Source organism: Poecilia reticulata, chromosome 2 (assembly GCF_904066995.2).
Source record: "Poecilia reticulata chromosome 2, P_reticulata-male-v2, whole genome shotgun sequence".
In the NCBI taxonomy this organism is placed as follows: domain Eukaryota; kingdom Metazoa; phylum Chordata; class Actinopteri; order Cyprinodontiformes; family Poeciliidae; genus Poecilia; species Poecilia reticulata.
The window spans coordinates 21,826,266-21,851,265 of NC_088831.1; the positions used below are offsets into that span (position 1 = coordinate 21,826,266).

Genomic DNA, 25,000 nt, shown 5'->3' on the forward strand with positions numbered 1-25,000 from the left:
TGTAACCTTAGAAACGCATAAGAAAATGTAGTTTTTCCATTTCTTTTAAAATGACAAAGTAAACATTTCATTGCCTGGAAACAAATACCAAAAAGTTATTTCAGTGAACAATCGATCATTTGCATCAAAGGATTCATCTGCAGCTAAACAAAAAATAATAATACTCCTGTGAAAAGCTCAGTCCTTTCTGCTCGACTTATCAACAGAGGTGATAATTATTTAGATTTCCTGATTATTGGACAGCAAAATTTACAGAATTTGCTCTTCCTTAAGCAAATGCCCTTCTTTTGAGTCTGTATACTCCAGTAAATGATTAATCGATTACTAAATTAGTTGACTGATTAGCTGATTATTTCAGTAATCGATTCGTCACGATTAATCGTTTCAGCTCTATGCTTTACAGCATAAAAATAAGCTATAAAAAAAACTTAAGCAAGTTTCCGTTTTCCAGCCTCTCTGGCTAAATGTTGGCAGAGATGCTCACCTGGACGTCCCAGCCCAGCATCACAGGGTCGGCGTCGGAGACCGCGACTCTGCGCACACAGATAGTGGTGACGACAGCAGCCAGAGGCTCCCGGGACATAAGAGCGGATGTGATTAAAGGCGATGCGTGATCGCACTCGCCTGCATTCGGAGCGTTTTAGGGGAAGCGACTTCCGCGGGAGGAAAGAGTGGCTTGCTTGGAATTCAATCAGTGAGATTTATGACCAACTCTGTATTCCACGGTTTTATCTCTCCAGCTGTAAAGTACAATAAAACCCCGCAAAATCATGCCGAGGAAGTTTTGACATAAGCCCCCCGCCCCCGGCTGACGGTCTCAGCGGCTTTTCTTTGTTGGAGTACAAAGCAAGGTTAGAAAGGTTGAATGTTTTTTTTTTTCAAAATGTTAATAGAACTTTTTAGGTTTGGCTAAACTCTTGGGAAGCACACTTTCTTCCACTGCCGGGACTGAAAACATTAGAAGACCTTCAAAAAGTTGGTCTTCCTAGCAGCGGGTGCTGCGGCAAGATAACTGAAGGTGTTGATGCTGATTTACTCTGCTGTGATTAGCTGCAGTTTATCAGCCAGGAGCTCATTATTGAAGCCAGTGGACTCGGACGGTCATTAGCTAGCTCTGCTCAGACACTAATGCACTTCCAGCTAACAGACTGGCTCCGGTTCGGCAGCAGGCGGGAGGGAGGGAGGGGGGCGGGCGAACATGAGAGAGGGAGATGCGTAGATGTACAGGAAGAGAGGAGGAGAGCACGCAATTTCTAACCACAGAGGCACTTAATCAGTCCCGGCCTAATTAAAAGGCCAGACTGGAAAGAAAGAGTGTTTAATGTGAAAATGGGGATGATAAAGCCGGAGCGGGAAGAAAAAGCTGGAGCGGGGAGAAATAAGGATCAGCGCGCGCTGGCATCCTGGAAATCGAATAGTTAGGAAGTGTTTCGGGTGCCTGCCTGCCATGTCAGTGCAGTGGACTTTCTTTGACCCTTCTTTTGTGTTCATTTTCATTTGGTCTCCATCTACACTGTGGATATTGAATAAAGCAAAAAAAAAACACAAAAATTGTTTATATGGAGTTTTTATTTTACTCCTTTATCTCTTAAAGTTCCCTGGAAACTTGGATATCAAATGTTTTTGAAAACTCAAAAGATGTTAAAGGAGGGTTATTATGTAAAATCAACTTTTTTTAAAGCTTTTTATCACATTATGATGTTATTCCCTTGTCAATAACATACCTGGTGTGTTGCTTTAATTCTTTCATCCATGTTAAACTCTTGAATCTCCCGTGGTAACCATTCATTTAAACTGAGCACCACCTATTTCCACAGACCTCTATATGCTTCAACCTTTAGAGATGCTGCAAGCAAAGGCGGGCAGAGTGTCCAAAAACTGTACTAAAGAAAGAGCAGCACTACTTATATTTTTATTCAAGTAAAAGTAAAAAGTAGCCATTCAAGAAATTACTCAAGACTAAAAGAGTTATTTGATAAAAAGTCTTCTCAAGTACTGATAACTGATCACATTATCAATTATTTAATATTTAAAAAATTACAGCATCAGATAGACTAAAATATTAAGCTGAGTCGAAATTTTGGTACTTTAAAGGACAATAATTTATATAAGTAACAAAAAATAAAGTCGGGCAAAATAAATTTTTTCCAAATCAGTTTGTTTCAGTAGAAAACTGACGAAACTTCAACCAAACCCTGCAGGTGTGTGTCTGGTGAAATGTTGGTTTGTTCTTTATCCAGCGGGAAGAAAATCCAGAAAATTTACTCCAGAGTATAAATACTTCACAATAAAATGACTGAAGTAGAAGTAAAAAGTACAGTGTAATAAAAATACTCTCAAAACTCTTAAGTAAATTTAATTGAGTAAATGTAACTAGTTACAAACCAAGGAAAGGCACAAGCTCAAACCAGGAACCGCTGCATACTGTTTAGTCCCACCAAATTACAATGATTTCCTCCAAAGGAGCCCAGTGCTTCTAGAAATAAAAACTTCACCTATACTCGGAGTGAAGTAACCAACACTTGAAGTCTACGCTTTCAGGTTTACGTCTGCCACCTTCTGCCACCCGCTTGTGTTCAACAGATTACGTTTTCTGTTTGAAGTGGCCTGGGAAGCGAGCGGCCGAGCCTCGAGACGAGGCTTAACGAGGAGATGACTCAACTTACTCAAAGTAGCAGAAGGTCGGGTAGCCTTTGACGTTGTACTCCTGCTTAAGGCCGTCAAACTCAGCCGGGTGAACGTTCATCCCTGCCAGCACCTTTGGAACAAATCAGAGAGAGCCAGAGAAAAGCGGGACGTGAGTTGTCAGGGAGGGGATGAAAAGTGACGGCGGAGGCTAAGGAGGAAAGGACATCAAAGCCGGTTAGCCACCGTCAGAGAAGAAGAAGAGTTTAAACGGAAAGAGAACATTAAAAGAGACGTCTCGTAGATGTTTTAGACCAGAATAATGGAGAGAAAAAGGCTCAGAAGTTGAGGATCAATCGGAAGGAGTGAGGTTTTAAAACTTTCGAGGTTGTTCGGGGAAAAGAAAAGTCACTTTTTTTTAACAGCGTCATTAATATATATGTCAAGGTGATTTCGAAAGAGAGCACCTTTTACTGATCATCTAAGGTTCAACCTGAAAGCTGCAGAAAAGTCCAACCAATTCTCCAACGCGATCTGTGAAAATCTCACTTAAAAACGACCGACGCTTCTGCAGGAGCTCAAAGCAAATGTTGCACTAAACTGCAAAAGGCGTACAATTAGCCGAAGAGAAAAAATAAATGTCAGAGTCATGCCAAACTCTTCCTTTTCTGCACCAGGAAACGTGATGAGAGCGTCGTCGAAGTGAATCCAATCACTGGAAATAAAACAACTTCCCCGCAGTATCTTTAGAGTTTCTCCCTTCTCTTTTCAGTCAGACTTAATGAAACACATCGGATGCTGCGTACGCGCTCTCCCTCGTCCTTGACTGAGACGTGAAATGGGTTACACAACTTGGTTAAGCTCCCACTCTTCGTTCGCTTCAAAGCAACGCGGGAGGCGGCGGCGCTCTGAGAATCAGCAGAGCATCCAGAAAATATTCGCAGCGCTTCGCTTTCTCCACGATGTGCCGCGCTGCGGCCTCACTCCACATCGCAATAATCTTTTCTTTCCTCCAAATTGTGTGCACAGATATCCCATAATTAGAATGTGGAAAAGAGCTTCTTTTTGCAAATTTACTAAAAATAGAATACCGAAAAAAATAATAAAAATCCCATTTAGATAAGTATTCACAGCCTTTTCTCAATATAGAGCGATTCTGAATCCTTTGAGATGTTAGCCATAAAATACGTGTCATTGTTTATGTTTACTGTAATCTCCATTAGCATCAGTAGCGTGCTACATCAGATATTCTTCAAGCTGGGGTCAGTTTGCATAAAAAAAAGACAGATTAAAGTTACCACAAAAAAAATAAAATCATATTGCAGGTGAAGTATTAAAATACCACATTTCCATTTTACATCACTTTTAAAGAAAGACTGTGTTTAGTTCAAGATGGGGAAATATTTTAGATTTCACTTTACGTGACAAAGGCAGAGACTAAACACAAGAAAGAAGGTTAAAGTGGCATTTTATCTTTATAGATCTTGTAAAGCCAAACTGGAAGGACTTTAGTCAATAACAGCAGATAAAGGCGCAAGTTGAAAACGCAGTCAATAAATTCTGCGTCTACAAACGCTGCCTTGCAAAGAGTAACGCCAACTGTTTGGTGAGACGCTGCGATCGCAAACTAATAGATTTTATTGAGATTTAATTGGATACAGTAGCATGTAGGTGTGGAGCGGAATGGAAAATGAACCGCTTTTTTTTTTTATCTGAAAAGTGCGGCATACATCTGTAATCCGGATGCAAAGTTGATGCATTTTAGAAAACCTGTTGCTGCAGCTTTTTGGGTTCTGTCTGTTGCACACAGACAGACTAAAAATTTTTTACCCAATCTTCTCAACTCAAGCTCAGAGAGCCTGGATGAACAAACTTTTAAACTTTGTTACAGACTGGACTTTGACTGGGCCATTCTAGACATGTATATGCTTTTATCCAAGTTATTTCACTAACTCTGGCTGCGTGTTTTGGGTTGTTCTCCTGGTATCAGGTGAATCTGCAACCAGTTTCTCACATCATGATACTGCCACCACTATGTTCAGCTGTGGAAAAACACACAGAGTGCTGCGTGAAGTTTTCCGCCACAGAGTGTTTGGACTTTGCCGATGAGGACATAACGGCCACAGATCAACACATTGGCACGCTGTTCGGGATTTTATTTGTGTAAAGTTTCTACTAAACTATGCTCAATTTTCCTTTTGTTTATCATTCAGTGCTCCTTTGTGCAGGTCCATCATAAAATCCCAATAAAATACAGTGAAGTTTGTAAGCTGTAAGGTGACAAAACGTGAAAAATCTCAACAAGGAACAAATTAAAAACCAGACGGAAACAAAAATATTAAAAACATGTCTGAAAAGACTGACAGACAAACCTCTGAATAGATCTTTGTGCTAAAACTCAGATCAAATATAAATCAGGTACAGTCTCAGAATTTAATCTGAAGGTAATCTGGGTAATTAAACATTAAAACCTACAGAGCACATCTGATGGCGTCTTAAATAAAATACAAAAAGTCTCGTATTTAAGACCGGCAGGCGGTCTGAACTACTTTAACAAGTTTTATGCTTTCTTAATCTGCAGAAAAACTGAAGGAACGGGATCAGACTGTGGAGACTTGCTGCAATAACACAACGGACAGGCGACGCACTCACATATTTGCCTTTTGTTTCTGTGGCCGCCTGCTGAAAAACAGGCTGCATCCTCTTGCAAACGCCGCACCCTGCAGATAGAACAACACCACAGGTCAAAACGTGGATATTAACCAAGAGGCAATCTTATAAAATCATTAATTTGGAAAGTTTAGATGTTTTGATGTCCAATCAACTGCCAGAATATTGTGTGTAATTAACCCTTTCATGCATAGTGGTCACTACAGTGGACAGCTGTCTAAAAGCCATTTTCTTCTGCTTCTTGTGGATTTTTATGTTATAAATGCACACAGACCACTGAAGTGGACACTAATGCATCATAAAATACACTATAAACTACTGGCCATCAGCTGCAGAAATTATGTTTGTTAAATCCAATATGGCAGACAGACAAGACGGCACTTGTCCTTCACTGTAGACGACTCTTGCAGGTAAAAAAATATTGTGACATCAGATAAACCCTAAAGAACAATACTACTGATGCATTTTTCAAATAACAACTTTGTATTTAGAGAAAATTACAATTGATCACCTAAAAACAAATAAAAAACATTTTTAACACAATTTTTTCCTACCTTTTGTTTATGCCTTAAGAAAATAAAAATAAAATTTGGGAAAAAATCCTGACACAAAGGATCATTATTCATGCATGAAAGGGTTAACAGTGCAGCTTAAGTAATGGTATGAAATCATGACCTCTGAAATTTCACCTTAAAATTTGATATCTTCATCTTTCTTAAAAATGCTCCATAAAGAAAACCTATAAAGAGAGATTGATTTACAGCAATAACAGCTATGTTTATTATTTAAAAGTTTTTAACAAACCTATTTCAGATGTGCTAACAGATGTTCTGCCTTAACATATGGATGCTGCCCATTCGAACTGTTGAAGGAGTTCAGCAGAAACATGTTGGTTCAGGGCAGAGTGGCGACATCCTGCTGTTTTTATGTGAACTAATATTCTTAAAGCAACAACTCCTCTCTCATTATGAGCTGAAGACAATTTAAAAAGGTTGATGTAGGACTCCGGGGTCGAATTTAGAAGAAAAAAGGGAATTCAGAAAACTTTTTAATTCACTTTTAGTCTTCTCCCCAAGTGAGAACCGAGGCGTTTTGTTGTTTTTACCGGCAGACGGTCAACGCATTAAACAAAATGAACATCGGGAATTGTGAATGTAAAACAGTAAAGCGGAGACTCACAGGGAGCGTAGAACATAATGAGGACGGGTCTTTCCTCTTTCTTCAGCAGCTTTCTGAAGTCCTGGAAAAAAAAAATAAAAATCTTTAGACACGTCTCTAACAAAGTGAAGGCTTTCGGATTTTTAGAGTGAAGATGCACGAGCCCTCCTAACAGTTTCCTCTCCTCATAATCACCATCATGACCTCAGCAACTTCCAGAACGCCACGTTCAGCACAATCTCTAGTTGACATCTTCAAGAAGCCCCACAGCGGGAAGCTGGAGAGCTGCTCCAAACTGTCAGGCTTGCTGCTGATTAAACGGAAGGCCTTTCAGCATGCAGCGCTCGCTACGGCGCTCCGGAGGTGTTTTGATGACGGCGCTCGTCAGACAGCCGCGTGGAAACGGTTTCCGTCCTCGTGAGGTTGGGGACACGAAGACCAACATCTGTCACGGGTGGAAACGACGCTCCACTGGCTTCAAACGCAAAAACTCGCCTCAATTTTTTTTTTTCCCCTAACTAGACAGGAGAGGAGTCTGCTCGGCGGGAGTCCTGTGATCACGGCAGCTAAAAAACCCAGCGTTTAACAACGCAGCAGTTGCTGCTTTAGAATCTTTAAAAAGTTCATCAAGGTCGTTACTTACTTTCTCCGTTTCGACGTGGACGACGTCTTTTGCTTCGGGGTTCTCCTCCCACAGCGGCGGTCCTGACGGGTCCTTTAAAAATGCTACCATAGACTGGAGGTTGGAAAAAAAAAAAGAAGTCAGAATGTGTCGAAGCAATGGCTACACTACAAACAAAACCATGCTGCGGACAACAATGTAATTTGTGTTAACGCTGTAAAAGTTGCTCTTAATTTGAATTCAGTGCAGTGAAACGGGATCTTTAGCGCTCAACACGGTCATGTTTGCTGTGGATGTGATGTGAAGTATGTCTTAACGAGGCGGCAAGAAATATTTCATTCAGCAGCAGAGACCTGGAATATTTAAATCAAGTATCGGCTTGCAAAACTATTCACATTCCTTAAACTTTCTGACATTCCGTCTTGTTACAGCTATTATATTCCATTGGGATTTTTTTTTTGTGACAGAGTGGCATAAATTAGCACTAACCTGAAGAGGAAGAAGAATGACAATTTTCAACTTTTTTTTTTTTTTTTTGCTAAAAACTGAAAGGTGCAGCAGGCCTTTGTGTTCTTTCACTTTGTGTCGCAATAGTTTGTAGGGTGGGAGAAAACCTCAATCTTAATTTATAACTGTAAACCTTTTGGGTAATGTTTCCATCGGATTTGCACATCTAAAGACTGAATTGTTTCCTCCCTACTTCTTTCTACTAAAACTTCAACTCAGTCAGATTGGATGGAGAGCGTAGATCCATCCCATCTTTTTTTGTGTGTGTGTCATTTTAGGTTTGGGTTTTGACCAACTCATGCTAGCATGACTACAGGACTGAAGTGGAATTAATCGATATTGAAATAATCATCAACTAATTGGTAGTTGATAAATCACTGATTGGCGTACACAGGCAAAAAAAAACAACAAAAAAAAAACATTGTGCAATTTAAAAAATAATTTTTTTTTTTTAAATGTTTTACACAAAACTCCTAAAGTGACAGTTTTACCTTCACCTGGCTCAAACTCAGTAAAAATAAATAAATAAATAAATAAATAAATAAATAACATATATTATATGTTCATGTGTCTTTCTTTATACTGCATAGGCTTAAGTGGCTAAATGAAAAATCTGCAGACAATTGTTTTTATCCGTTTAATCGTCACAATAATCTGCATTGTGGCATTGATATGTCCCTTAAAAGACTCCATACTCCATAAAATGGACAATGTTTTATAGCTTTGCTCCGTTTTAAACTCCTTCACAGTGATGTCCCTCAGCTTTCAGCTGCGTTCTTTGCTCTTTATGATACTTTTTGTTCTCTCCGAGTCTCTGACAAGCCTGAGTGGCCTTCACTGACAGCTGTACTTATGTCGAGATAAAAATCAAAACACTCAGTTGGACTTAGTCTTAGGAGTATTTGAACAAAAAACTGCAAGGAATACCTCGGATTCCTTGCAACAAAAAAAAAAAACATCTTTGAAACAAACCAACAAAAACTGTTTTTTTCTGTCCATTTTTCAATTATCCAATAACTATCTAAAAAAATACAGTTAATTTGGTGGTTTTATTGTGACAAAGTGCAGAAAATGGAAATGAATAAACTTTGAGAGGCGTGTGTGACAAAATACATTTTTTAAATCAAGGTTTTCAAGACCTTTAAATCAGCTACAGATTTAGTTTGGTCAGTATTTTCCTCTAACAGCCCCGTCAAGTTGCCAAATAAACTCTATTCTTCCAGACTGGCTTCACATTTTGTTCCTCGGTAGTTTCAATCATACCTCTCTGAGGGAGGATGCACAATGGACCCACATGCATCTTTACATGTACCGAGGTGAAAACTACAGCAGCCGAGTCGACAAAAAAACAAGACCTTTACGTAACTGGTCCTGAAACTCAGAGGAAAACTTAAAACTTTCCTAAACCTAAGCAATTTAGCAAAACAGACTTGGATTCCTTCACAGAATAAAATCTGTTGCATAAAGCGTACAGCTCGAATAATATTTCTGTGTTTGTGCGGTGAACTGACGCAATAAAAGCGTTCCGTGCTTTATTAAATGCAGATCAAATTACCGTGTTGCTATTTATTCTGGTGCTTCTTGGAAAAGCAAAGAGCCGCTATTAAAGAGTCACATCTGCATCCATGCTGATTAAATCAAGAAAGAGAGGAAGTAGTGGAGCAAATTTAGTTTGCTTTTTTCTATTATTATTATTATTATTATTATTATTATAAGTTAGTGTTGCATTTTGAAAAAAACAAAAAAGTAATAGATTCCATGTTACATAAGCCTAAACTTAAACTAAATTAGTTTACAGGTTGCAGTTTTCCAAATATCCCCATAAGCAAATCCAGAGGATAAAGAGAGGTCTCCATTTCTAAATCTCCTGGTTGTAGCAGTTGCCTGCACAAAAAGAGAAGTTTAAAATGCATTTATGAATGATTTTTTTACAGCACAAAAAAGTTCATAAGTGCATCTTAACTTCAACACACCTTGTTAAACTTATCAAGCGATGATAAACTACAGGCAGGTCCTACTCTGGCCATATTTCACACACATTTTTGCTTGTGCTGCGCGATCGTTTCAGCAGATATCTCTTTATGTGTCCCGTTTATTGGGCTGGAAAGCGGCTTTGTGGGTGTGAGATTGAAGAAGGTTATTTTGTGTGTGTGTCTATAGTGAAAATACACTACATTGCCAAAAGTCTATAAAAGCTTTTGAGAGCTTGATGTTGTCGTCTCCCCATTCACAGCTGTAACAGTTTGAAAGCTTTAGGAGAGAGTTGGTGGGATTTTTTCAAACATTATTCAAGGAGTGAATTTGTGAGGTTACACACTGATGTTGGACGGGAAAGTCTAAAGCTATACCTTTTGAAAACATGTAAAAGTATCTCTCAAGTTAAAGTCACAATAAATTTATTTTTTTCTTTAATTATGTAAAGCACCTTGAAGTGCCTTGCTGCTGAAATGTGCTATACGAATAACATTTGATTGATTGAATAAAGCTATATAAACTTTTATCTACAAATCTCACCAAATCAAACTCACCATGTTGAGCCGCTTTAATAAGAACCAACAATATATTCTTTTTATTGTGTGCGCCATCCAATACGTAATTATTAGATCTATCCGCATAACTGCTGCAAGTTTTGAGTAGATTAACACAAAACGATACTAAAACGCTGCAATCAATATCTGTATCAATCAGATAAATATAAAACATCCCCCATTAAATATTGCAATAAAACAAACTAAACACAGAAAGTGAGTGTAGAACATAACATAGCCGAGTCATCATGACCAACATGCAGCGAATTTAATATGCGAAAAATCCCAACCTTAAATGTAGCAGGTCTGTTGTACTCTGTGTGGAAAGTCCCATCTCTGGAAAGAAACACACACACACACACACACACACACACCCCAGAAGTAAGTGGTGAATGATGCAAAAGTGACATTACTTTCCAAAATGCACTGAGGTGTGAAGAGAGTGTGTGGCGTCCGGCTGAGCGCCTGGTGACTCACTTGTAATGCAGCAGCTCCGCTCCCTCGCGTTTGGAGCTGGGGTCCACCTTCACTTTTTTACAGAGTTTGCGACCCTCTGAATCACTGGAAGACATCGACATGCGGACGTGAATAAAAAAAAGTGTTTTAAAATAAGAGGTTTCGAAATGTTAACTCTGCAAACAGACATAAAAAAGTGCAATTCCTGTTGCTCTATAATTTGATTCATTACACAGTTCCTCTCTATTTAACCTCAACAAGAGTTCCACTCAACAGAAAGTGCTTTTTTTTTTTAATTCTCATCCTTTTTTTTCTCTCTCTCTTTTTTTTCTCTTTACCGATAAATATCGAAACTCGGTCATTTTCCCGTTTCCAGTTAGAAATGCCAAAATTATCTCTGGTCAAACATAAACGCTACGGCAACATCCAGTCGTTACGGAAAGAGGCACAGATTTTTCTGTGGCGATTATATAATGAAAAGAAATGAAAAGAAAAAGCAGCTTAGGAAGCTGCAATGCTAACCGCAATGCTAACGTCTGAGTCATAGGCGCGTTTTTTAAAGATTAGCTTCAGTGACATGCTAATAGCTGGCGTTAGCAAACCAGCCAATCCAGAGGAGCACCACTTAATTTCCTTGGTGCTTTTTGACTGTAGCCGAAATAAAGAACGCTGCACATATTGCAGTGGTGCTGAGACAGTTTTATTGTGCGTATGAATGTAAGGCCATATTAAATTTGGTCTAACCTGACCTAAAACAGAAAAAACTAGTCTCATCAGATGGTAAGAAAAATGTCATGAGTCTTTACATACATTACATGAAAATATATCATTTCAACTGTTAACCGATATTTCAATTCATATTTCAGACAGATATAACAGAAGCGCTCTTCATTAAAGTTCTGCTACTTGAAATGCAGTAAACAACTTCCCTAACCCAACATATGAACACTGAGCTAAAAGCATTCAGTGTGGATAAACGTCGTTAGCAATGTCCTTCTCGCCAGCATCAAAACGTTCAACGAGACTTGCATCCGTAACTGGATTGGAAATGAAAATGCATCCAACCGCCTGTACGTACTTCACACTCGCTATAGTATAACCGTGTTAGCGGGGCACGCAACGCTCCTCTTCCTCCATCGTGACCGAGAATATGGCCGGATGGAGCATTTGGAAACGACGAGTCGACGGGCCGCCGTACCCGCACAACCGCAGGACACGCTCAGCGTCGTTTTCTGCGTTAAGATTGAATCCGAGTGGCTGCGTGCAGCCAGCCAGGCGGCAGTTCAGATGAGGAGCGTGCGAAGAACGGGACACAACAAGGCTGACTTCTGGTGGCAGATGGCGGCAGTAAGGGCACAACAGGAGCAGGTGTAACCCCCGACACGAGCCGCATTTGGAGATGACGTGTAGTCACCTGATTCAAGTTCAGTCTGCTGCTTCCAACAGCTTGAAAAACTGACACGTGAGGGAAACGCCGCGAGGAAGCCGTTCAGAAATGTCTGTCGGAGGGGCCGTTTGTTTTACAGGTGACCTTGAGGGAGCAGGGGACGGGGAAAAAAAGAAACCTCTCAAAACTGTTTCCATTTCGTCCAGTATCGTTTGTCGTCTTTTAGGCGACATGAGTCGTGGGAATAAAATTACTTCTGACGACGGAATCAGGAGAAAAGAATCACTTTCGAAACTATTCGAAAAATTTCGAGGCAGCGATGCAAATCTGTCAGCTCCACCGTAGCCTGGGGACATCTGAATACGAGATGTGAAACAGACTTCTCGGTCTCTCTGTGCTGAATGCAGGGAGTTTGTGAGGCAAATAAAAAAAAGAAGAAATGTTACATCGCTGACAGAAAATAGCCCAAGGTTTAAACACATTTTAACAAATGTCTTCTTATTTTGGTCTCCGACTCCCTACACTGATTTCTTGCTTGGTAACATTACTGATGCACACAGCCGTGGGTGAAAAAAATGGCTCGCCGTCACTAGATTATATTAAACCAGTGGTGTCAAACTCATTTTTATTTTGGTCCAATCAAAAATCTGAATGTTCTTAAAGGGCCGGTTGCACCAGAATCTATTGATAAAACCAATAAAACTGTTAAAATATCAATAAATAGCTGTTCCTCTGGGATTTGTGATTATTTTAGTGTTTATTTTTGCAATCAAAATGACAGATTTTGTGGTGAATATTAAGAAATATTTGTAATCATTATTTTTTTACAATATTTACGCTAATGTATGATGTCAAATGTGACTCTATCACTCGGTTACGGATTCAACGTTTTTGACCAATTTTGAGAAAATTAGCAGTAAAATCAGGAAAAAATTTGGAAATTTGTTGATTTTGTGTGATTTTTGCAGATTTGTGAAAAACTGGAAGGACTTATTGATGTAATTTGGAGTCCAGAGGGCCACATAAAAAGCTGCGGCGGGCCAGATTTGGCCCCCGGGCCTTGAGTTTGACACCTGTGTATTAAACTTTTCAAAGTGGCACATTTTTAAAATACACTTTTTTTTTTTTTTTTATTGACTCAGGTGGGTGAAAATGCAAAATTGATGTAATTTGAAATTGTAATCCTTTTCTAATCCTTTTATTTTTTGTGGTGGGCATTGGTTTGACATCTGGAGCATGATGGGATTGCTCGTTTCTTTAGATTAAGAGACTTGCTTAGAATTATTTACACAACAAAATGTGAAACATTTGAAAGAAATGACCTCTGTGTGTGAAGCCAATCCATAATTTCCACCACACTTTCTTACTTTTGTAATACAGAAAACCACCGTCTGTTTGTGGAGTCCAACTTGGGGACTTTGTCTGTGGAACAAGACTTCAAATTATACACAGGCAATCTGCCAATATACAGATTTTTCTTCATTAAATATTCAAAAGGAAATGCAGATTGGAAATATTAAATGTTTTGGCACAATATTACTTGACCTACTATTATCTTTTGAACAAGCAGGCAGTTCAGGAGCACCACTTATTTCCTTTGGTATTGATTGGCTGAACCCCAGGAAGACTGTAGATGTTAGCTTCTGCGCTAGTGCCAATATGGGTATTAATCCATTTTAGCATATATTTGTCCTATGAACTATTAAAGTGGGGTGATAGAGGGAGTATCAGTAGTTAATACCAAAATCCAAGAGCCACTAAATGCAGCCCAAGAACCATCAGTGCTACATGTACCGTGGTTTGAGATCCGACTGTCAAATGTCTACAACATGGTCCTTAAAATAAAACTTGTTTGTGGAAAATTGTAAAACTTCATATTGTCTGGTCTAGAACCTAGAAAATGATTAAAAACATGAGCAGATGTAGGACAAACTGACCCAGCGAAGAATTTTTAAATGTTCCGAGCTGCAGTATTTGAATAAAACATCAGCAGATCCTCTGAAACCAGAATCAACCGGGTACAGAACGTACAGTACCTGCTTAACATTAAACGTAGCGTTGCTGTTCTACAAGTGACTCATAGTGGAGAAAAAAAACAAAAACGCATTACTACGTCGGTGGACTGCTGTCCAGAAAAAAAAGTGAGTAAGACAGAAGAACAGAAAAGTTATGGTGACCCAATAACTTGTACTGAATGATGTTCCTTCAGTACAACAAAGGCAGAGCGTGACAACGTTAGCAACTTTTTGCTCAGTGAATACATGCAGTCATTTACCACTCGTCCCTGGAATAACAGGAACCCACGCATCAATGGTCAAACACTGTGCTGAGCAGGAAACCTGGGAATGGCGACTCATTTTCATGGATGTTGGTCACAATTGTGGAACAATAAAAGGTATTTCTGTTTCGTTCTACTCTGAGGAAAATCTTTTCCAACGTTGGTTTAGGCAGCATCACATGTTGGTCAGCGGCTTTGTGGAGATGACTGAGTGAAAGTGAGGAAGCAGAAGATTATTGCTCAGTTTTGTGTGTGTTTTTAATTTACAGAAATGGCAAAAAATAACATTAAAAAAATCCTACAATAAAAATATATACAAATTAATGAGTTAGGATACTTTATTCATACCCAGATGTAAAATCCTGCCCAGAAAACAAACAAATAGATCGATCACTCAAATAAATATTAGTGGAGTCACCAAAGATCAGGAATGACATCTGAATTGCTTTTGAAGTGAAATGACTAGATGTAAATTCAAACCAGAAATGGTTCTGAGAATGGTGACATGTATTATTTATTGTTCTTTCCCCCAATGAAAAATCGTTTTGCTGGTAATAATAACACGATAAGACACGTCTAATTGACATTGCTGGGGCACTTGAGAAAGTAAAACCTTTCACAAGTACAGCGTGCAGAAAGGAAGAAATGACAACATTATTTTAAAAATCCCCATTATAAAGGGCTGACATCCCGTAGTATTCTAAAAGTTACATTTGGATCCCAAATCTTGGTTTTGTTCCGCTCTACTATTCCCAGCGCGACAGCCAAAACTCGTACATCCTTCTATGTGTTCTTTGCTCTCTTCCAAAAATCCAGAGGAATGGGAAAGGGGCAGCCCGGCCCTCCATTTCCTTCCTGTGTGAGATCATCCATCCCACTGGTGGAACTCGGTTGGCCAGCGCTCAGGTCGCTGTCATCTGTTCAAAGTGTGTCATTCTGGCCTCGGTGGCCGTCTTCCTTGGCAGTGCCAGCAGTTCTCACGCTGCGAGATGCTCTCTCCTCTCCTTCTCCCTCTGTCCGCCATGAGCCCTCAGCTGGGGCTTTGATTCGGAGCCAGCCCGTTTGAGATGATGGAGAATTACGCCAACTAGTACAATGCTTAGCTAGAGAGCCCTGGCATTGGGTCTGCGTGTCCTACGGTGATAAACCAGGTTAACTCCAACTCCCCCGGCGGGTGTCTGGGCCGGAATAAAGTTCTGCTTAGCGTTAGCACTCGCTTTAACGTTCTAAAGTTGGTGAGGGTAAAAGAGTGAAAAAGAGCGAGCGAGGCAGAAAGTATACACTAAAGACGGACATGCACCACAGAGCGCCTTTGTACTGAAACACGGACACTGGCACCTTTGACAGGTCCTTCAAAGTATTTTTGAATTTAGCTCTTTCTGCCTGCGTCCACCTCGTCTTCGGCCTCGGACAAGCTTGAGAGAGATTGTGAATGCTGGAATGAGCTCCAGGTGTCGAAGGGGACTTACTCCCTTCCTCGTTGTTTCCGGTGTTATTATACATTCTGTTCTCTCTGCTGAGAAGCAGAGTTCATGCAGTTGATGGGTTGACAGGTATGAAAAAAAAGATGGTGAAACGGAGCATCAGAAGGGAAGAAAGAAGAAGAACAAAAAAAAAAGTCAGAAAGTCAGATCAGTGGGGAGCAAAGTAAGATGTAGTTTAGAGGAAACTATTCTCATCTTTTGTTGTTTTATTTAGCATTTTAAACTTCCACTGTGTGGTTTGAAACAGGTTTATGACACGTGAAACTCAAAACCAACGTTGAAGCAAGGATCGTATTCTGGCTGAGACGCTCGGTTGTGTCCAAAATTCAATAATCTGAGCCATATGAAAGGAAATTAGCTGGTTTTAGAGGTGCACAAATTTATTGATTCATTCATTCTCCTTCATTTCAGGAGATCGGTGATCAGCCGATACTTACACATGAAGCCGATCTAATCTATCTCAGCAAAGGCTCAGGAATCCACCAATCCATATTCTTTCACTTCCGATACCGATATCTGATGTTTGGTATCGGCTGACACCGATCCACATAGGGGTGGGCGACATGGACTTAAAATTTTATCACGATATTTTGTGGTTCTATTGTGATAATAAAAGTGACAATAAGAACTAATTATTACTTCCGTTTTAGGCAACTCTATGGCTGTGACTGCATGACACAGTAATCATAGCCCCACAAAAACAAATATTGTTCTAAACAAATAATCTATTTGTAATACGCCTCTTTCAAACACCAATCACATAAAGTGTGATTTGTGTCCCAAAACTGCACACAGTAACTAAATTCAATCATATTTGCAAATTTTATTGTTATTTATTGATACAGTCATTGAACAAACTGTGGAAAGTCCCAACAACACAGACCGTTTTGTGTTTTTTTAGACACTAACTGGAATTTATCAGAATAAAGCAGAATTCTCATCACGAAAAGAAATTTATCATGATAAATTTATCACGATAAACGATACGATTAATGCCCACACCACGGTTTCAACAGAAGCTGCTGGAAAGCACATAATATATTCTCAGAAAATAAGAGACACGCTGTAAATCTTAATAGACGAAGCAGCTTGTGTGGCAGTGACCATGTTAGAGAAACATTAGGCATAATTTGTGTTTTCATAAAAAAATTAAAAAAATAAAAATTGCGTACAGCAAACAAAGAAACTGACCGAAAGCATTAAAGCAAGTACTGCATTAGACCCAGAGCTTCATCTGCTCTAATAAGGCCAAGCAGGCCTTCTGATTGGCCCTCTACAATAGAAACTGTGGAAAAGAATCATTTATGCCTCAGTGAACTATGGATTATGACAGAAACTACTTTTTAGAGTTAGTCAGAAAATCTCCCAGACAAAGAGAGTGTAAGTGTGAAACGAGCATAGAAGTAAAAAGGAAAAAAAAAAACAAAGAAACTCGGGAGATTTATTCCAATCTTCCAATTACTTACCCACAGTTGACCCACGCAATGGTCCCCTGGCCCTTCACTGTTTGGGCAACGTTAGACAGCAGCTTCAGATAGGAGTCCCCCGATGTAGCTGTGGACAGAGAATAAAATGATCAGCCTCATTACCCAAACGGGTTTACAGCCCAGACAAGACGCAGATAACGCCGTCAATTCGGACAAAGAGACGGCGGGTTGGATTACAGCCGCGGGGATCAACGTTTCACTGAAGCAAAAAGGTGAGAAAGAAAAGAGCTCGCCGGGTTTGGGTTGGAGCGACGACGGAAGAGGATTCATGAGACGGGCCTAACACAAGCGGCTCGAGTTACTTCCGCTTTCAACGCCGGACAATGGCGGCAATGTTCGGAAGACGGGAAGATTATACTGGGACACAATAGGGTGGAAAAGGGACGACTTTTTGGGGGTATGAGGATGAAAAACAGGCAGGTTTTTAGGGGCTATCCATCTCAGCAGCTATATTAACAGATGTTATGAATGTTTTGTAGTAACTCAATCAAAGCAGTCCGCTGGAGACTTGCTCAATCTCCTATGTCAGATAAAACAAACAAAAAAACACAACCAAGGTGTACATTTTGCTTTCTGTGATAGGGAAAAGAAAAGACATTATATCAGACTGTTATCAGTTATGGCAAGCAAAGTGGATTCCTCTGAGCAAAGCAAGCAAAGGCACATTCTACTCCTTAATGCAATTCATCATTTTTATCCTCCCACTGAAAGCAGAACGTTTTGTTTAGTGTGTGAACCGAACGCGTTGTTGGACTGGTCCAGGTCTGGGCTATTTTTAGATGCAGAGACACTATCAGCATTCTTCAGGGCAGGACCTTTAAAGATGACCACAAAACCAAATGAATTCATTATCAGTTTATGACCCTGTTGGGTCCAAGAGGTCGGGATATGCTGACTAGCTATAACCCCGTTCCTCTGCCCCCCCGACTACAATTGGCAGTAAAATCGGAGCTGCAATGTGACATGAATTAATTTCAGAAATTTTCTAGAAAAAAAAAAACAATTTCTGCGATGAAAAACTGGAAATTTGCACAAAAAAACTCCCAGAAATTTTTTAATAAATCGGAATTTTTCTTTGAAAAAAAAAAAAAAAAAAGTGGAAATTTTTTTAGTTTGAAATTTGCAGGAAATAACTCCGCAATTTTGAGATTGACCCCAGTAATTTTCTAGTTTCAAAATTCAAAAATCGTCAACTTTTGATACTCAGAAAATATGTAAAGGTCGAACATTTTCAAAGTTTGAAACTTTCTAAAAGGCAAAAAAAAAAAATCTGGCAAATCCTCGACTTTTGAAACTCAAAGGGTTGTAAACATGCATTGAACAAAAACCAATGAAAGATGTCAGACTGCAGCTAGCAGCTACACTGGAAAACCTGTCGGCTGAACAAACTTAAGGATTCAGAGTGTGCAGCTGCCGTTTCCAACCTGTCTTAGTGTAGAGCACCAGGACATTGGTTCTCGTCCTGAGCAGCTTCTTGAAGTCTTTGTGGTCGCTGACTTTGTCTATGAGAGGAGACACCTTCACGGCTGCCAGCGACGACGACAGCATCAGCATCTGGGGAAGCACACACAAAACACACACACACACACACACACACACAACTGGTGATTAAATGTTACACTCGCTGAAAGAAAAACGTCCTGAACCCGAAAGCCAAAATCCTAATTTATCCCATTTCCTCCTACGCCTGAACACAACTTCAACATTTTGAGCATTGCATCAGAAGGAAATCAATGCCTGAATTTATTATTTCTTAGGGAGGAGGAAGGTTTCTTGCCCCGTAAAAAAGAAGCTTCCGGACACACCTAGGGATTTTTCATTAGATGCTAGAAAGTATTTGAAAAGAGAAATGTATTTTCTACAAGAGGAACAATGTCTGTGTTTGATCGAGCTACGAGAGGAAGTTTAAACATATCACAGTAAAGAAGATGTGAATTTGTCTGCCTCTTTTTGGAAATATCAGATTTAAGGCAAGGATCTACTTTCACTAAGAAAAGCACAAAGAAACCGCTCATTTATGAAACTTGTACATAAAAACACTTAATACTGCTGTACAAGTAACAAGTGTTTTCTCATGGTCACCGTGGCTTCAAACACTCCCTTTCTTTGTGTGTTTAATACTTACGGAATATTAGGACCATTGCAAAGAAACATAAATAAGTAATGTGCATGGATTTCTGCCATAAAAGTTTATTCTCTGATGTCGAAAAGCCATAAAAGTGAGGGGGAAAAAAAAGTTCCCAGGATTAAAGGCAGATATTATAAAACGAGGACGTTCCCCGACATCGTCAATTCAGAAATTTGTAAGACAGAGTATCATCAGAGAAAAAAAAAAAACTTTAAAAAGTTTTCTGACACTATAAAAGTCAGACATTTGGGACCAAAAAATGGACATCCTTAAGGTTTAAGTAGTAAATTTAGAAGATTGGTAACGGGACATTTTCAAAGGTGTAAGTAATAGATTCTGACTCCTTTCCTGAATCAAAACGACATCTCAGGAGGTCAGATCGCCATGAGATCCGCCTGAGACGGCGAGGAAGTAGCTGCAACTCGTCTGAATCGCGTCCGCACCTGGGAGACGCCGTTCTATCCAATTATTCATAAGAACTGAGACGACATTTGGCGTTTCATCTCTGAATCCACAATCTCAGAAAATGCCAGTTTTTTCATGCAAACTTTACAATGTAAGAGAATGTCCTATTAATATTGTAAATACATGCGTTTACTCAGAGAATATCAAATTTTTTGCAAACATGGTTTTTGGTAGAAATGTACTCCTTTATGATCACTGAAGTTTGTTTTTTAATCAATAACAGCCCCAATACAGAAATGTAAATACTTTTCTTTGGCATCTGCTGTCGGTTTGTTATTGACATTTGCTGAGAATATCGTATCAACTGCCTCTTTAATTACATATAGATAAAATACGTTTTTTTTAATCCTTTTTCTTTTAATATATATGTGTATAAAAATGATGTATGTATATGCTGAAATAAAAAAAATAAAAAACTTCCAAACGCAAAGTACGTTAAAGTAATTTGTTTTGATGAGGGAACAAAAATACTTTTAATTCACATTTTACACAACATTAATAACAGAAGAACACAAGCGACTTCTTAAGGCGACAGTACTGAAAAAAAATAAGTGACTTCAAAACCTGCAACAGGCAGGTCCTGCGCCTTCACAATTACCAGTAACTGAGCAAATAGTGTGAAACCGTGTGGATTGGACTTTAATCAAAGATGACTAAAGAAAAAGAAGACTGATTACACTCCAGCCACATGAAGCCATTTCTTTGCATTCTAATCCTCTGCGCGCCATCACCATTCATTAAAAAGCGCTGCGTTTCTGCCTACGGAGAACTAAATTGGACACCGAACATTGTCTGCGCGCTTAGCGGATCCAGCGGCCTGATGAGTGATATCACCCGGAATGAAAACAAGCACCTGTCAGCCTCATTTTCTACTTTAATTTCTAACGAGATTTCCCCCTCTTAGGTGCGAGTGCTGTGAATCTTAAATGAGTGGCGGAAACTTACATCAAAGTACAATTTAAAGATTAGCACAAATCTATGGCCCCCCCAAAAAAAAAACAAAAATGCAGAAAACAAAAGCGAATCTGTGGGTTTGTTTAAAAAAAAAAAATAGAGTAATGGAAGGCTTTCCGCACTTATTAAAAATTAGCATTTCTTCACAGGCTTACAACCAATATACATTAGCACTTGTAGGAAACTCACACACAAGTCATGTTTATTAAATAAAAAAAACAACCTTTGTGACTACAGCTCGGTTGAGAATCGCTTTCAGCTCGTAGAAAGTGCCAACCGCTGCATCCGGCCACATGGCAACACGAAAGGTACGCCATTAGTCTTACCAAGTATAATTTGTGCTCAGGTGTGGTGTTTTTGTCACCTGTGTGCAAGTGATTAAGTAGCCGTGCCAACAAGGTAAACATAAGATGTTTCTGTGTCTGTATGGGAGCCAAGAGGGGAACACTTGGCAAAGAGTAGTCTCATTAGTGGCTGGCTAGGGGACATGTTCCAGAGGAGAGCAGTCTGCGGTTATCAGTCAGTGGCAACAGGAGCTAGATTAGAATGAGATGAGGAGAGAAGAGGAACATCCAAGTCCCACAGGAAATAAGCTTCCTTCATTTTGACTTGATTCCCAGTCAGGAGTACAATTGTTCCTTAACTCTTGAAGATGCAATGTTGTGCTTTTGCACGTTCTTGTACTTCCATTTGGGTCTTTGCTGCTTCTAGAAAGAGTCCAAGTGCTAATAATCAAATGTTCAGTAGATGTCTGGAAAACGAGCCATTGCAAAAACCTCCAGATTATCAAGTCACAATTAAGTCACCCCAGCTGAGCGCGGACCCTCACCAACCCAAGCAGAGCTTTGCTCACTTCAGCCTTAGCTAACAAGTGTGTTTGGTCATCGTACAGCTAAAACCACTGCACAATGGCTGCTAGAAAAGACGAGTGTTATATTGTCAGCTCCAATGAATATGTGTGCATAAGTGATAAGGGTGGCTATCATTTATCATGATAGAAATTTTGACTTGGTTGTCATTCTTAATTTCAGTTATTCATGGTAAATAAAAAAAAACTGAAGGTATGATCAGAATTTTTTTTTTTTGCCATTTTCTCCTACATTCACTTTATGAGAACATCAGTAAATATTGTTAATTTAGAAAATATAATTAAATGCACTTCAGGTGTGCAGCTCAGTGGTACAAATCACAGTATTTTAAGAAAGTGGCGTCCTGAAGTAGTCCATTTCAAACAGGAACAATTTTGAAGAACATTTGTGTTTGTGGTGCTATGAATGCTGCACCATGCTGTCACAGCCACACAGATTTTAAAAGAGCAGAAGAAATCTTATGTTTTTGAACAATAACAATATTTGTTGACTATCTGTTGCTAAGAGATGAATGAGCACATCAGTAACCAAGGGCCATGAAGCAAACATCCAATTTCTACTTTTGCAAAACTTACCAAACTGTAAATTTCTTGTGTCAAAGGAGATAAGCAGTATTTCAAAACAACTTATATTTTATAAACAATGATTAATTTGGTGTTAAGAAATTAGCGTTTTTTCTGGTAACGAACTGCCACAAAGTATAAATCAGATTTTTACTATAGTGTTGAATTCCGTCTTATACCACCAATCACAAAAACACATTTTCACTTTTCTGAAAAATTCACCAACTGCACAATTCTTGTTAAGTAGTAAGTAGTGCAAGTTAAGTAGCATTTCAAAAGAGCAGAAGAAATCTTATGTTTTTTTTAACAATAATATTTGTTGGTAATCTGTTGCTAAGAGATGAGCACGTTTCTGGTAACGAGGAGCCACGAAGCAAACATCCGATTTCTACTTTTGCAAAATTTACCAAATGTAAATTTTTTGTGTCTAAGCAGATAAGCAGTATTTTAGAAGAGCTTAGGTTTTATATACAATATTACTTATTATTAATTTGGTATTAAGAGATGAACATTTTTTTGTAACGAACTGCCACGAAGCATGAATCAGATTTAAACTTTTGTGTTGAATGTCTGTTCTATAATATATTTACCAATGACAACAAAAAAACAAAACATTTTAACTTTTCTGCAAAATTCGCTAAATGCACACTTCTTGTTAAGAAGTATAAGATAATGTATTTCAAAGGAGCAGAAAAAAAAATTGTTTTCTTTTTAAACAAAAACAGTATTTGTTGTTAATCTGTTGCTAAGAAATGAGTGCATTTTCTGGTAACAAAGTTCCACGAAGTTTTAATCAGATTTTTACTTTTGTGTTGAATGTCTGTTTCATAATATATTCACCACCATTGACAAAAAAAAACATTCACCTTTCTGAAAAATTCAGTAACTGCACAATTCATTTTTAAGTAGCATGAGTAGTATTTCAAAAGAGAAGAAATCTTATGTTTTTTGAACAATAACATTTGTTATTAATCTGTTGCCAAGAGATGAGCGCGTTTTCTGGTGCCACGTAGAAAACATCTGATTTTTACTTTTGCAAACATTAGCACAGTGCATTAACATTAGCAGTAGCTACACTTGGAGAAAATATTGGCGATCCACTTGTAATTTTGCGTGTCATGTAGTTAAATGTAAGAGTGAAAATAAAGCCAGTCATGCAGCAAAACATTTTATTCAATATTTTGCACCTTTTACATTACTGCAATCAGTTGGTCTTGTAAAGTTTTAGCAACCACAAGTCAACTCTGATTGGGCACACTTTGGCAGGCCCTGTTCAAATTTCTTCAAAAATCTTCTACAATTCATTCTTGGGGTCTACGTTTACGTTGCAGAGAATCTAATCCCAGTATGTGAAAGAAATATGCTGACCGTCTTCCTCCCACACTCACCACAGCCTCTACCAGACTTAATAAGGAGTTATACTTGAATTTGACAAGAACCAGAGAAGACGCACTTCAAATATCTATAATCAGAGGAATACAGTGTGTTTCTTTCAAAAGAGCCTAATTGCTATGAAGGTAGTTATCAGAATTCATTATAAATTACTAAAACCCCTCCATGCATAAACCTGCCTCTTTCATCCATTAGGGCGCAAATTCAACAGAGAAAGCATTTTTTAAACCTTTTAACCACAGGTGTGGGCGTTTTATTCTTAGGAAACCACATTTTAATGAACCCACTAGAACAGAAATTTAACAATCGACACTAATTAGAATTATGCTAGCCCAAGTAGCCTTTTTTTTGTTGTTGTTGCTCACATATTCATTATGAATTACTTAGTCTGACATGTTCAAATGCTCTTTCAACACATCAAGGTTGTGGAGAGATAAACAGCCTGCTGCTGAAGTGTCTTGTTCCATTAATGTGGAACAGCTCTAAAACACTGTAACATGAAATATTCAGAGCGCCTGCGCCTCCTCCTAAAACTGAGGCACCGAAGAACGACACCGTAGTCATCGTCAAGGCAGCGGTTGCAGATGGCTGTGATAAAATGTCTTCCATCGGCTGAATGGTGTGTGTCATCCTTCAGTGACAGATGTACAATGATTAAAAATAAAAAAAACAGGGGGCTGACAGTTTCTCCATTATACATGGTAAGTGACAGGCCAATTCAGAAGCAGAATTGCTGCAATGCTCATGATTTCATCTAAGGCTTTATCTCCAAGCAGTTCATGCATACGGAGGCAGAAACGGATTCATTCATAGCTGAAATGAATGCATCCGGGAGCGCACTGGCCATAACGACATGCGGATTGATTTATACAAGCCGAGCACGGCCCCGCCGGACATTTTTTTTTTTTTTTTACCAATGACAACGTAATCGATAACTTTGAGCCCGGTAAGCCTTTTATTACATTATTTTTACAAGGTGGATTAGTGGATGATTTTCAAAGCTTCTACGTTAAAATCATCCAGTCAGTCAAATATCTCTGATGGATCTTTGTTCACCATCTCACATCTAATACTGTAAGAGCTGCAGCTCTGAGGCGTTCCATGGAGAACTCCTGAGTGGCTCTGAACGATGTGGTAATGGTTCAAAAGAATATTGAGCGTTTCACTGTTTAACTGGGGAAAAACAAGTCAAGAAAAGATAGTGAAATGGTTTTCTAATGATGAACTTTACTGGTAATTGTAATACACATTATAAAAATAGTAAAGATGTTATGAAATTAAGTACGGTGGCTGTAATACAATGGACACCCAGTATTTGTGGGGGTTACCACAATTGAAATCAACGAATACTTCAGATCCCCTCTAAAAACACTAATAACTGCCTATTTTAATAGTTCAAACATCAAATATATCTTCATACACAGGGT

General features: G+C 38.9%; 1 protein-coding gene across 1 annotated transcript in view; it reads right to left on the minus strand.

Moving 5' to 3' along the window:
* pdia5 (protein disulfide isomerase family A, member 5) overlaps positions 1-25,000 on the minus strand; it is a 65,912-nt gene that overhangs the window by 33,768 nt on the left and 7,144 nt on the right. Inside the window, exons 2-9 of the mRNA XM_081600600.1 lie at positions 18,627-18,756; positions 17,182-17,269; positions 10,588-10,671; positions 10,401-10,446; positions 7,097-7,189; positions 6,475-6,535; positions 5,278-5,345; positions 2,667-2,758 (exon numbers count right to left, since the gene is read on the minus strand). Of these exons, the coding sequence (XP_081456726.1) occupies positions 2,667-2,758; positions 5,278-5,345; positions 6,475-6,535; positions 7,097-7,189; positions 10,401-10,446; positions 10,588-10,671; positions 17,182-17,269; positions 18,627-18,756 (662 nt within the window). The remainder of the gene's footprint in view (positions 1-2,666; positions 2,759-5,277; positions 5,346-6,474; positions 6,536-7,096; positions 7,190-10,400; positions 10,447-10,587; positions 10,672-17,181; positions 17,270-18,626; positions 18,757-25,000) is intronic.